We start from the raw sequence: 15015 nt of genomic DNA, 5'->3' as shown, positions 1-15015 counted from the left end.
TCACCACAGAACTCACCATCAATTCCGTTGGCTTCTTCGTAGTTCCGCCGTTTCAGTGATGCAGGTGGGTTGTTGGCATTACTCCCAACGGGTAAAATTGTAGTACTAACGTTTGGGGTGATACGTCCAGGCGTTACGCCAGCCGTACTGCCCAACGTTGGCATCGCGGGTGGCACGACAGATGCAGCAGTTGTTGGTGCCACCGTAACCGCTGCAGATCCTCCAATCGCATTCACAGTGACGCCTGGAAGACCCACTGCAGCGGTACTGCACGAAGTGGGAACCGTCACGGGGTTTAGGGGAATTTTCTCAGCCTCGGGTTTATTTGGTATCCGCTCGTACAACAAACTTCCGTCGGGTGCTTTAGGCGGTTTGGGGAAGGCTACCACCTCCGGCTTTGGCATTTTATCCTTCGGTGTCAATATTAACCAATCGCCGACGGTGGCACCGGGATTACCGAGCCGGTTGGCAATATGTGTCACACTGCCTCGGTCTCGTTTTTTGTAGACTAAAAATTTACGCAGGTCCGATATACTTTTGCCAGCTTCGGCCATGGCAACTGGGGAAAAGGATACATATTAAACTAAGGCATTCTTCAAATTAAACACACAACACTTACACTCTTGTTTCACAATTGCAATATTGATCGAGTATGAAGGCTGCCGGGCGGCCTTCTTCGAGCGTATGATTTGCCTACATAACCTCCTCGATATCCGAGTCGTCATAGTGGTGTGTAGATAGAAGGCTGTGCGCGTCTTCATGATAGGTCGTGGCGATCCTGACCGGATCTGAATTCCGTGTGCTTGCGCGTAGTGTCGTGCTAGGTGAGCCTTCAGTTTGAACTCTTTGCCACAATTGACAATGGAACACTTAAAGGATGGGCTGTTATAGGGAAGAACTGTTATAGCATTCACTCATAGAACGCAAAAATATGATCACATTTACCTGTGCGGCCTATGATTACTTAGCCCACCGGTCCCTAGACTACCGATAGGCCCACTACTGGCCACAATCGTCAGATCGTCATCGAGATCACTTCCCGCGCTGCCGGTTCCACACGTGATGTCGCCTCGTTGCTTTTTCAGTAACACCGCCCCCGGGACAGCCGCTACTACCGGTGCTGCCGTCGTGTCGATATCACCACTATCCGCTAGCCGCGATGCTACTTTAAGGCCTCCGTAACGCTTCCAATAGGTCCAACAGGTTTGACACAAACGACAACTTAGATGTGATGGGCCCCACGTGTACCACTGGAACAACGTATATTTAGGTAGAGTGTAAGTTTTGTTGCGTATGATACAGATAGTTTTTTTGAGAAGCAAATACCGTTATTTCCAGTCTAGTTACTAATTGTGGACTCACCTGTTGCGAAGCTAGCGTCGAGCAAGACTCACACGGCTTTCCTCCGCTGATCGTTAGCACCTCAACACCGCCACTTCCGTTCGAGTTACCGTTCAGAATGTTCTTGTTGTTGTTCGTTATAAGCGCCGGACTGGGTTTGGTGTAGTTGGGAATGTAGACCTGTTTAAGCTTCGATTCAGCCTCTACCGCTTTCACACGCTTTTGTTGTACGTATCGGTCCGTCGTTTTCCACATGTAATAGTACTCCACTATACTTTTGAGTGTCTTCCACGGCAGCTATAGGAAAAAAGGGAAATCACGAATGAGTCATTTCCAGAGCTCACTTAGGAAATAGATGAAAGGGTCACATTGCCAGGTTCCCTTTTCTGATAGGTACTACTCACAAAGTCGTTTCGTATGTCGTTGAAGTCTTTGCCGTACTTTTCCAGAGCATCCTCAAAGAGATTAGCTTCGGAAGCACTCCACTCTTCCATTTCATCTCGGCATAGCACCGGCCCACTAGAGGGCACTAACGAACACATGGCATTCTCTATCGAATAATTGTGCTTATGAAGAGTGTTCATCGCATGAAACTGTAATGAAAATGATTTGAAACTATACTTTCAAGGCGTTCGAGTTATTTTTACTTACCAAAGTAATATCACGACTAGCGGCCGCAGCCGACATGTGCAGGGACGGTTGCTTTACCGAACTGGTACAATCGAGCGCTCGAGCAAAGGTACCAACGGAGCGGGACACCACCAAGAACTGGTCGATCTTTTTGTCGGTGAGCGTATGACTAGGGGTCCATACTAACGTTTCCATATCTTCGAGATTCCGTTCATATTTTTCCCCATCCTTGAGCAACGATTGCAGCTCCGTCTGATACCGGTTCCCGACACGAATTTCGCCCTTATCTGCCAGCAGAGTCTTTTGCGTCGGATCGAACACCAGGCAGTAGAAGAAGGTATCCTAAAACGATGAATGACACATTCAGTGTGGAATGAGCGCAATTAGCAACCAAATATTTTTTTTTATGATTCATCCAAAAAGATCTTCGCATTTTTCGTTGGAAGTCGATCCTTTACTACTACTCACGTCTTTGTTCAGATAGCTTAGCAACGATTCCTCTTCGTTGAGCAGCGTCACCGAGCATTTGCCCCGGATATGGGTGGCAGGTAGGGTTTCCACTTGACGGGACAGGAACAACTCGCGATGCTTCATCTGATGTCGCTGTTTCGGATTAAGCTGCTCCACTCGGTCGTTCCCGCTGCCAGTACAGTTGGGGCTGTTTCGTTCCTCTTCGAGAGCAACTTGGTTGGGAGGGAAGAAAAGAGAAAAAATATATAGTTTAGGATACTATAGTGACACGTTTGACTATTTATTTATTGATAATGTTTGGAAGCAGTGTTCTTTTTGATCTTCAAATTGCAAAAGAAACGATAAGCTGCACAAACTTGGCACCTTAAAGCTGTCGCTATGTGCAGTGATAAATAATCGAATTGAAAAAGTACCAGTTTAGCCCACTACATCGGTTAAAATACTTATTGTTTCTTCGTTTCAGGGCAGAACACAATTTCGGATGTTAACGATTATTTGATCGTAGAAGATGTATTTAAAATCAACTAACAGCCAGTTTGAACTCATTAGACACAAGCCAGTTTGTCAACTCATGTGTAATACTGTCAGAACAAAGAGTTACATTGAACATCTCTTTCAGAATGACTCCATCACCTTTAGGCCATATTTTGGTTCAGTGTATTCTTACCGATTAGTTGTTTATATTAATCGTTATTTTTAATTTGTGAAGTCTAGTCGTTGTTTATCGTATAAAATGATTCAGAATTTTACTTCTCTTGTTGTTTGGTTTCAACAGCTGCACCAGTTCGGCCTAATCCCGGTACCGCTCAACCACCTCAGAAACGTCGTCACGAGAATGGTCCTAATTCGAGCCGTACTCTTGTTTGCGATCGCCCTTGCCATCAGCGTCCAGCAGACGTTCCGGTCCTATGTGTGCTCATCGTCTGAATCTCGCCGTAAGCTACTATCGTTCCGTTTCTGCTGTCCACATCGCGCCATCGGGGTTGAACGCATACTGACACGCATCGTAGTTGACAAAATGGAAGCCCTCGACTACCCCACCACAATCGAGCAGTTGCAGCAAGCGATGATCAGTCTTCCCGGTACTGTGTGTGGGAAGGGTGAAATGGTCTTCCAACACGCTACAAAGACAAGTATACGTCTGCTCCGAACACTTCAAGTGTTAATGCATTTTCTGTTTCCAGTAATTTGATTTTTGCTCCGACACCTTGGTAAAAGATGTCAACCATTTCTCTCGCCGACGACGATCGTCGTATTCTGGGGCGTTGATTCAGGATGTCTCAAATTCCCTAACACAGTCGACCAAGCGACCGTCAGCCGCTCCGGTACTGTTCGTGGGATCGATGAAAAGACCTTCCAACGCACTCAAAACAGTCAAACAGCTGCTCGCGGCCACGGGCTGCTGTTATGTCGTCATTGGCTTGACCGAGACGTGGCTCAATAACCATACTCTGGCACGTCAGGTGTTTTGTTCTACATTCGATGACCATAAGATACCAGGTGGTGGTGTGCTTATCGCCGTTCGCCATGATCCACGATGACCGGTGGGAGAGCTCCGAGCTGAGTCGTGTATTTTCCGCCTGATAGCATTCTTGCATTCAGCCCAACCGATCCACATCTCTCCGACGTTTCTTTCATTACCTCGATCGCCGCCCTGATTGATGATATTGTTATTCTGGGCGACTTCAACCTGCCTGGCCTGACGCGGTGCCCAGTGTTACTTGTTGGTCAGACGGACTTCGACAATGCCCCTAGTCCCTAGTCAAGCCACGGGGACCGTCTGGGGTGGGCTCTCAACGGCCTCTTTTGCACAGGCGAGCTCGAGCGTGAGAGACGGAACTCTCAAGGTCGGCTATAGGGCCACCAATCAGAACGACAAGAACTCGACTCGATCAAATTCAACTTAAATTTTATTACCTACAATGTGTGTTTGTGTGTATTAGTGGCCGGCCGGCGATGACTGTATCTGCTGCAGATGAGGATTTCCCGACCGTCGGATGCGTGGGTGTCTTCGATGTTCGGCTTTTTGGGGCGGATGGGTCGATTTTCCCGACGGGGTGAGCGTTCGCCGATACTCGGCGAATGAATATGCGCTGCTACTTTTTGCTAGTAGATCGGACGATCGCCAACGTTCGCTGATTAACAAGGCAGCGGAAGGATGGTGCGTTCCTTTGGCTGAGGGCTTCATGAATGGTTTTCCACGTGCTGTTCTCACACGAGGTGTATGTTTGTCTCGGCCCACGAGACCGTTGCGGGCGGTTCTTGTTCCGTACCGTCTCCTCGTTTGACTGGGTACTATTGTCCTCCCAGTAAACTGCGGGTTTGTCGGCGGTTTCACGAAAGAAATCTAATGGGTCCTGTTAAGAGGGAAATTGGCGGATGGTGTAAGGATTTGCTACGATTGCGATGAGGTTATGCTACTGGGTACTTGGGGTGGTGGGTTTTGGACATACCTGATTCCTTGTATATTTATAAATACTTTCACGTCCTTGTATAAACTTTTGATTTCCGCATTTTAATTAACTTTTTACATACTAACTTTTTTTAAACTTTCCTGTCTAATCGCTGTCTGATCTTAAAATGTGTCCAATGAAATCCATAACCCAGTAGCCACCTATCCTTAACCAATTCTCTCTCTTTTCTTCTCTTTTTCCGAAGTTTCTCACATTTTCCTCCTTTTCCGGTAAACCAGTCAGTGCATGTATGTGTTTTGTGTTGTAATCTTAAGTGTACTGTATAACAAATTTTGTTCTGTGCTTTTTAAATTGACCGTTAGTCGCAAATAGCAAAGTGGAGTATTTTAATTATTTTTATCATGTATCCCAATAAATATTAAATTTTCTACATTTATTCTACACATATATATCTATACTAATTTTTATCGACTAATTATGATTTTATGGCAGATAGTCGCTCACCTATCAGCACTCATTGATATGCGACAGCAGTATGACCTAACCTGCACTCACTCTCTTACTCACATCTCAAAGCTGCATAGGGTAAAGTACCCAAACGGTAACACCAGCGAGTAGCGGATTTCTATGACTGGATACCGCACAATCTGCGATTATCATCAACGCCAATAAGTTGTGCTCTGAACAGCTGCAGTAACGAGCGTCACTCTTCCGGCAAATCAATAATGTCATCAACAAGAATAGACGAACATTGGATCTCTGCTTTGTGAGCGCTCGCGGTTTCGCTCCATATTGTTCCGCTGCTCCATCTCCTTGAGTTCAGAAATTTTGCAGACGTCACATGCTCTATCGACTGCATCGTTAGTACGCTGTTGGATATAAACTGAGACGAATATCTTACCAACGACAATGTGAGTGACGTTTTCTAATATTCCGAATTACTGTATCGATTTTGTTTGGCTATTTTCGGCGGCAAATTTAAGACTAAGAGAAACAAAAGCAATAAAATTTAAAGATGGATTGGTCGTTGATAGACCATAACTCATCATCATGTTTTACCACCAACACCGTCAAAGAATTCTTCACAAATACTTGCTTAGTAACAACAACCACAGTCAAACTGACGATACCGGTGGACAACTTCTCGATGGTTTCTTTCCTACCACGATGAAATGCAACTCCGAATCGGCAAACTACACCACAAGGAAGCCATCTCGCCCTAGTTATATTTCTTCTCTATTTTAATTACGTCAGTATCAAATTACTAAGTTCAAGCATTTCCTTTGTCGACTACACGAAGATTTATCGACGGATATGGGATTCAACTGATACCGAATGTCTTCAAAGTGAACTGAACAGCTGCAGCACGTGCTGTGATCTAAATAGAATGGTTCTAAACTCGTGCAAAACGTTCAAGCCATGTACCTTATACATTGTGAGCTAGGTCTCATCTTCTGGATAGTAAAAAACTTTGGAGACGTATACTGCCTTACATCGCTGCATTGCGCGTTGGTCCGTTCAACACTAGAGTATTGATTTACTGCTTGTAATCCATACTACCAGAACAGAGTTTGCTGAATCGGGGCTATCCAATGTCAGTTGAAGTGTTTCGCTCTTGGACATCTCCCATGGTAAAATAAATTCCAACAGCCGAGCTACGAAAACTGTTGTCAGTTAATACACCTCGGCACTCTCAGCAACCCGAGGAACTGCTTTCAAGCCCTATTTAATTCCGAGGTTCTGTCTGCCGCAATTATCGAGTGCCTGGATCTTCAAGCCCGCATTCGAGCTCTTCGTAAAAAGCTTTTCCTACGACTGCCTTTCAGGAGACCAAACTATAGTCGCCACAGTGCTGTTACTGGAGCCAATACGTTGAACAAAGATTGCATTGGTTGTCGACAAGGTTCAACGTGGCGAACCAAAGCACGAAGTGGGGCAAGGACCCAGATATACTTTCCGGAAGTCATTGGCTTCAATTAATGCATCAAGGGAGCTCTCCCACCAACGAATACAGTGGAAGAACTTCGAGTCCTCCTGTTGTTGCACGACGTGAATGTCGCAGATGTCATTGTGATTGCCGAACGGTTTTCAAAATGCTCCTGAGAACAATGGCGTTTGTTAACTGATCTGCCGATTGAAGCATTCTGTTGTTAGTTCAGAAGAAGCACATCGCTCCAACAACGGTACGTATTCCCCTGCAACAGAAGGAGTACCTGAAGGCGGAGAGGAGTCTGCTGAGGATGGTGCAAGTGGCTAGTAATCGAGAAGTCTAGTCCGTCGTTCATGTTAACGCCGCTGATCGACGAGCATGGGTTGACAAGGATGGAGGGCAGAAGCGAGCGAGCGGAATTTCTTCCGTTTGATCTAAGGTTTGCGGTAATATTACCTGGTAATCACGCAATCACGAGGTTGGTAGTCAAACGGTACTACGAAAAGTTTGGACACGAGTATCGAGAAACGGTAAAAAATGAGCTGAAGCATCATTTTTATATTCCGGGAATCTACGCGGGGTTCGAAAGGTGCCGTCATCGTGTATGTGGTGCAAAGTGCATCGAAATCGTCTCCGTGGATGGCTCCACTTCATGTGCGACTGTTAACTCCGAACCTTCGCCCATTCAGTCACGTTGGGGTCGATTATCTTTTGAAGTGGCCATCGGACGTCGTATGGAGAAGCGGTGGGTTGCACTGTTTACGTGCTTTGTCACTAGCGCAGTGCATTTGGAGGTGGTACACGGTGTACCGACATAAGCGTGTCTAATGGCGATCCGACGATTTAGCTGCGGTCGAGGACCACCGGCTAAATTTTCCTCGGATAACGGAAGGAATCTGCGATAAGCTAGCAGGGAGATAGTGGAAATTTCGCAGCATCAATGAAGGCTGCGCTGAGGAGAACACGATGGCCTGGACCAAGTGGACATTCAACTCTCCCGCAGGGGTTTGGAAACGATTGGTTCGCTCAGTGAAGGAAGTGTTGATAGCACTCGATGACGGAAAGTAGCTGACGGATGAAGTTCTTCAGACTGCCATCGTTGAAGCTTTAACACGATTAACTCTCGTCCACTGACTACGTGTCCCGAGAGTCACTCTTGGCACTCACTCCGAACGATTTTCTTCAGGGAGTATAACCTAACAAGCCGAACGCAGTACCGCCACCACCGCATCCGGCTGAAGCTGTACGGGATGCTTACAAGCGGTCACAGCAACTGGCTAACGATATGTGCAAACGTTGGATTAGGGAGTACGTTCCAATGGTCAACCGGAGAACTAAGTGGTTCAGCGAATAGAGACCACTGAAAACAGGGGATTTAGTGTACATGTCACGAGCCGGAAATGCTGGATCCGTGGTGTAGTTTAGGAACCAATCGTGTTTGACGATGGGAGGATTCGTCAGGCATGGGTTCGAACCAGAACTGGTAGGTTTAAACGAGCGACAGCGAGACTAGATTTGTTGGAAGTTGAGTGTAAATCTGAACCTGATACGAATCCTGAACCCGATTTACGGGTAGAGGAAAATGTTGGACCCACTGTCTCACTGTCGCGTGAGTATCCAGATCCGTTGACATCTCATCGAGATGAACATCAACAATGCTGATGGGGCATGCCAATTGCCAACAGAGAAGGTGAGAAGAAATGAAGTTTGATGAAAAAGTGATAGCGATTGAAGTGAAATACCAGATAGAGGAATCGTAGAAAAAGGAGATAAGATAGAAATTAAAGTTGCGAGATAATTTAATTAAAGTGAGTTGTGGACGATTTACTCGAGTGGACGAAGTTGCTTGGATGTAGAACGGCACAGTACTTCTATAGTGAAGGAAACTATATCGCTTTACGTAGACATAAAACAACGAGATTAGGAAAGGGAGATAAGTGCAAATAGTTACAACAAGAATTAATCGTGCGTGAAGTTGCACAGATTAAAAGCCTGAGACGGGACGAATACAGAAAGGCGACAAACAACAAGAGGCAGAATGGCAAAGTGAAAGGGAAACAAACAATTCTTTGATTTTGTTTGGGACTAACAGTGAAACAAATGCGCTGAACATAAGGCTGATTTCAAAGGGTTTGTTTCACTGCTAGCTCCGAACAGGACCCTTCACATCTAACCATTTAATAACCGAGGAATTGTTCAATAAAAAAGGTGACGTCTTCGGCAAAGATGTTCGGAGGGGGAATTTTCAGAAGGTTGTCGGAAATTAAAGGAAAAACTTATTTCTAAGCTAATCCCGCTTAGTAAAGCTAATGCCAAACATCCGATTTCATTTTTTTCGAGAGTGGAGCTGTAGAGCTACATTCTCACAATGTCGCCCACTAAAACACTGCTTAAGACCAATTACTGTGATTCTGAATGCGATATTCATTGTATGGTTCAAATATGTGGGGGTGTAGACTTCGCGATCGCGTGTATCATCGCGAAGGGCTCGAGCATTTGTACGTTATCGTGTTCAATCGCGTGTGCGTTCGTATGTTGCGTGTGCTAACGTGTACGTAACTTCGCGTGTATAAATTCTATTTTTTAAACGTGTGCCGTTCGCATATTCGCGTGTGTTCTTGGATGATCCCGCGCGGACTGTGCATCTGATACTTAATTTTCGGTGTACGGTTCAGATGCTAGAAGAAAGTGAGATCTTCCATATCCCTAGAGTTCCCGATCATGTCGCGATTGGAAGGTGTTGTCTAGTGGATATGAGCTTTATCTTTTGATTGGTCCAACTGAATGTACGGACCTAAGTTGCTAGGACGAAGTGTAATGATTTTCGGACGTGGCCGATTCATGATCGCGCAAACACGGACGTTTGTAGGATCGCGTTTGAGATCACGTTTGAAACTTTGTAAGTGTTAAAATGTTCACTTTATTACCGTGGTGTTATCAAGCGATCGTGGGCGTTGTTGATCGCGAAGGGCTTAAGCGTTCGTATATTAACGTGTTTGTCGCATGTTCTCGCGTTCATCATCATCATTCAAAACTCGATTTTGTAACCGTGTGGACTTTCACATATTCGCGTGCGTTCTTGGATGGTTACGCGGACCGTTATTCTGATATTTAGTTTTCGGAATAGAATTCATATTCTGACAGGAAGTGAGTTATCCCATAAATACCACTAGATTTCCCGGTCATGTCGTCATGGAACGTGTTGTTCAATGGATATGAGAGCTTTCTTTTTTAATTGGTCCAAGTGAAGACATGGACCTAGTCTGTTGATACCAAGTTTCTGTAGATGATTGCAATTGCATGGTCGCGATTGTGATCAGGTTTGTATTATTGCGAAGACCACGAACATTTGTACTTATATGAGTATAGGTAGAGTATAATATAGAGATATAGTAATACAAGGAGTCATAACATGCCAAATAAAGAAAAAAAATGCAGAGATTGATTAGAAGTGTAAAAATTGACCGATACCATTTTGGTATACATGAGTAATGGAAAAGCAAACTAACAGAAGTACAAAAGAAACAGACTAATGAAGTAGAATAGAAAAACACATGTAATATGCGATCAAACTACTTTAATTCGTCTAATCATACTATAATCCCTCTCGGTCTACTCGATGCACCACTATCGAGTCGTAATGCAATAACCATCTTAAAGTAATTATCTGTCAGAGGTTCTTTAACACTGATGCACGCAATATGCTTGATGATGTTTACAATACCGTCAAATCCCTCAACCTCGGTGAGGGAATGCATCCGATTTCATTGCACATAAAACTCAGATGACAAGAACCGATCCCCGCTTAATACAAAAACTTTCTGAAGTCTACTATATCTCGGTAAATCCGATTTCGAGCCAAAACCATTAAAATATTCTTCCATCCTGCGTTCACATGCCATATACATCAACATGATAACCATGCTCGGTTGCATAAAAAAAATTGGAATACAATCGCACAAGGAGGAAAAAACAGCTGAAATTGATGCACCTCGCAAATAAATGGATTTTATGCCACCCCAGATTTTTACCCACCAAAAAACTCCTTTCCGGTACGTACGCCGCTGATGAAGCTTTGCCATTTTTGTTCCTTTCGGTGTTTTATGACCAAACTCTAAATTACCAACCAATCCCCAAACCAAAACCCTCCTCGCCGATCTATCCTGCTCCACGGTGTATTCTTGCTGCGGGAGTGTGTATAAGTATTGTGTGTGCTTGTGTATTTGTGCATGTTCAACTTCCACGTCACGGATCCTTTCATTCGCCCACCCTAGAAAAAAAAACCTTCACCGTCCGGAACAAGCAATGCCACCGGTTTCGTCAGCATCCAACCGTTCCATTCTACGAACCATCGCGCGCCTCCATCATCATCTGCGCTCGTCGTTACTTGCACTACCAACTCCACTCCACTCACTCACTCTTTCGATCAAGAACATCCAAGCATCATCGGGCTAGTTTAGTCGGTCGTTTCACCCGCCCCACGATTCCAGACATGCCACCAAAAATCCTCATTTTATAATAAACCCCAAATGATGGAGACCTTTTCTCGTCGCCATCGCACATCCGCACAGGGCCCCTCTCGCTCGGTGCGCTAAGGTACAGGTCTAATACATTGCGGCCAACGGCAGGCCTGAGATCCATTTTCCGCTAGAGCCTTATTGCAATAGTTAGCTCCCGCGCAGTACGGCCGTTAGAGGTTTGATGGTAAACCGTGACATTCTCGAACGAGTCTACCACATTTAGTTGAAAATTTTATTTTATGGAATCCACAAAAAAACGCACTAAAAAAATCGGAACTGTATATAGTTTTGCACCCTGACCACCCTCTCGTAGTTCGTACTACCCCCCCCCCCCCCCCTCCCTTAGTCTGCTATTGCTTTCCACTCGCCGGTTTATATACGGATACGAACACGAATGTCCTTTCGGTGCTTTTCCGCTGGTCTCTCACTCAACCTGTTTGGCGGTCACAGTAGTGGGTGAAAATCTCGCGGTGGAATATTGTGATGCCCGGAATCTATCTTATTTGTCTCCCGAATACTGGCATTGCGCGCGGTTGGCTGTCGAAGTTGATCCTTAAAAGTAGGCCAATCTTTCCTAAATGTTTAGATTGCTTATCTTCCTTGTCATGCGCGGTTCGTTTTCGCACGCATTACATTGCAACTAATATTAAGAATAATGAAAAAATAATGAAAGCAAGTTTCAACATATCGTTGATTTTTTCGGATTAGGTAGTCTTTTTTACGTGAAGGTTTCCCCTTTCCCTGCGCAGAGAGTATTTGTTTGATATTCTGTGTTTTGCTTATTAAACAAGAAGGACACAACTTTCGTCCAACCTGTCTTTACATCGCAAAACATTCAAACGAAGTGTCTTCGTTTGATTTACTGTATGTGTCCCTCTAAGCACAATGTTCTTAACTTCTGTACAGAACCATGCTGTCTTAGACACAATCCAAACGGACCCCCTTCGAGAGGTTCATCTCCCCTCCAGCGAATGTTTTACCAGTTATGCGCTCACGGGTCCGAGTAAGCTTCTCCCACCTGATCACAACCTACCGAATGGATAGTAAGTTGCTAATCGCTTGAAAGCCGCAGGTACACTCGTGCGCGTGGATAGGACATGGCTGTTGGTGCCCCCGTTTTAACACAATGGACCCTACGAGTTTTAGGAAACTGCGTTTTGTTGATGATCGGCACCGATATTGCCGGAGGGGAAAGAGATCTTTCGACTGGGGTTAATTTGATAGGTGGTTGATTTCAACGTTATGGTATTTCACAAATGACATTCCAGTGGAATTGTTATGATGTTATCTAGAACCATTTATAGCCAAGCAGTATAATCGAAGTATCTGTTGGTTGTACTCTACAAGTTCTGAAAGAAAACTGGATTACTTGTGTACCTTTGAGATGAAATCTTCTGAATCAGGTCACCCCCTTAAACGTTTTCGCTAACAGAAATCGACGATACATTGTATAGTGCGTTTTTTTTTTGAGAAAGTATTATCTGAGACCAGAAATTTCCCGAACCCGAACCCGTGAACTATGAGTTGACAAGAAGAACAAATATATTTAAAGTATAGTATAGTATTGCTTCAAGTTGTTATTAATTACTATTCGGCAGCGTTTACGGGCTACTCACGTTACGGCAAGATAAAGCAAAACAATTTTTAGAATTCAATTTCTGAGAGTTAACTATGTTAACCGTATGTGGAAATGGAAACTTAGAGACAGTCCTTTTAAAGGCAGAAGATTTCTAAACAATTTTTTTTGCACGGATTTCGCAAAAATGTCCTTTTAAAGGTAAACGACGCATTTCGCATCAATTAACACGGTTTCAGCGAAAATGTTCTAAGTCCTCTTGAAGGCAAAAGATTCCTTCTGTCCCACACTTCAGCAAGCTGATGTTGTCTGTTTTTTTATTCGATTTTGAGCCTCGCATGAAAATCTGCTCGATGAGCTCTTGCACCTATTCAAATTCGAGTAAATCTGTTCATGATCACATTTTTCTTATCTTATAAATACAAATTACGTCAGACCTCTGGTAACTACATATTTGGCAATCAAATTCCAAATCACTTGACGTTGTCTGAGTTATACAGAGTATCGCTAAGCACATACTGAGCATTTGCAGTTCAAAATGGCTTCAGACATTAATCTCTACCATGCGCTCATTAGGCTCGCTCTAAAAATATGCATACTTATTGGATAATAGAAAATTCCGTTAGAACTGAATTCGCCATCTTGGTATTCCAAATGGCTTCCGACATCCATATTTGGCGTCTACTCGTCAAGCCCGTTTCAAAAATACCCATATTGATGGGGTTTTAGAGAGTTACACTGAACCGGAAGTCGCCATCTTGGGTTTCAAAATGGCTTCAGGCATCGATATCTGGCGTCTACTCGTCAAACTCGTTCCAAAAATACCCATATCGATTAGGTTTTAGAGAGTTCCACTAAACCGGAAGTCGCTATCTTGGTTTTCAAAATGGACACAGACATCGATATCTGGCGTCTACTCGTCAAGCCCGCTCCAAAAATACATTACGCATTAGAGAACTCCGCAAAGCCAGAGGTCACCATCTTGATTTTGAAGATAGTCTCAGACATCCATATTTGGCGTCTACTTGTTAATACTGTTCCGAAACAACCATATTGTTGAAGCGCGGGCCAAAAGAAAACCTCAAGACCCGATGTTTCCACTTTTCCAAAACATTTCTAAGGTATTAGAATAAAAGCAGAAACCGTGCTACTTGCATAATCCATGCAAAAAAATTTGTTCAAAAATCGTCTGTCTTTTGCCTTCAAAAGGATATTTTTGATAAAACTCCAAAATCACCCTTTTCCTAAAATCGTCTAAATCTTTTGCATTGAATGCAACGCGTTTTTTTTGCACGGTTATAAACGGAAATCGCAATTACCGCGGTTTTTTTGCACGGCTTTTTGTACATTGCATGTCCCAGTACTAGTGTGGGTTTTGGAAAACTTAACAGGCACTTTCTTCATTCTATTAAAAGCAAATATTGATCCGCATTTAGCTCTTTTGGAGTTGCTTAAGTGCGAACTAATATACAAATACTTGCCATGTCAAAACACACAGGCAGCTGTTTTATTCTCCTATATCGTGCAATCACCGCCGGGAAGACTCTGCCAACAGCCGTCGAAAACATTGCTCAACTTCCAATAGACCAAAGGCGGAAATAATAGAGAAATTATCAATGATGATGCTTTTGTACTGATTCACACCATGATTCTTTTCTTTGTTTGAGAGTGGTCCAACTGAAACTGTAGAGCTATGTTTTCGGTAGGTCTCCCTGTCAGAACCACTCACTACAGTTGCAGACCAGACGCGCCATAAACTCGGAAATTCGAACATAACTGTCGTCAAGTTGGTCCCTCGTGGCAGAGATCCTAGAACGCTGAATTTTGTCTCCTACAAAGTTGGCATGCCCACGGATCTCAAAGAAAAGGCTATGACGGCGTCTACATGGCCAGTTGGCATTGCTTATCGTGAGTTTGAAGAGAAGTCGGATTCCAGAAAGGTTTTTTTGGAAACCGAATGCGCCCGACTCAGCAACAATGACTGCTTCCACTGCTCTTCGCCCTCCTCCCAACTAGTTACATCGCCTGTTTCACATCCTGTATTGCCTGTTCCCGAAGTTACCGCACATTCCGAGCAGTTTCTTTCCGTTTACTACCAGAACGTGCGAGGAATGAGAACGAAAACACAAGAAT

The 15015-nt window shown here is 44.2% G+C and overlaps 1 protein-coding gene across 2 annotated transcripts in view; it reads right to left on the bottom strand.

The window, feature by feature from the left end:
• The window catches only part of LOC131677570 (metastasis-associated protein MTA1), a 194992-nt gene that overhangs the window by 6211 nt on the left and 173766 nt on the right, over positions 1–15015 (bottom strand). For both annotated transcript variants that reach the window (XR_009303393.1, XM_058957456.1), the window contains exons 4-10: positions 2440–2654; positions 1993–2313; positions 1746–1934; positions 1363–1638; positions 946–1250; positions 620–882; positions 17–559 (exon numbers count right to left, since the gene is read on the bottom strand). Coding sequence is in view for 1 of the 2 variants with exons in the window: in XM_058957456.1 (XP_058813439.1) it covers positions 17–559; positions 620–882; positions 946–1250; positions 1363–1638; positions 1746–1934; positions 1993–2313; positions 2440–2654 (2112 nt within the window). In the remaining variant the exon portion in view is untranslated. The remainder of the gene's footprint in view (positions 1–16; positions 560–619; positions 883–945; positions 1251–1362; positions 1639–1745; positions 1935–1992; positions 2314–2439; positions 2655–15015) is intronic.

The sequence above is a fragment of the Topomyia yanbarensis genome, chromosome 1 (genome assembly GCF_030247195.1).
Source record: "Topomyia yanbarensis strain Yona2022 chromosome 1, ASM3024719v1, whole genome shotgun sequence".
Classification (NCBI taxonomy): Eukaryota; Metazoa; Arthropoda; class Insecta; order Diptera; family Culicidae; genus Topomyia; species Topomyia yanbarensis.
The sequence above is the reverse complement of the archived record's forward strand: the minus strand, read 5'-3'. Positions and strand labels throughout refer to the sequence as shown.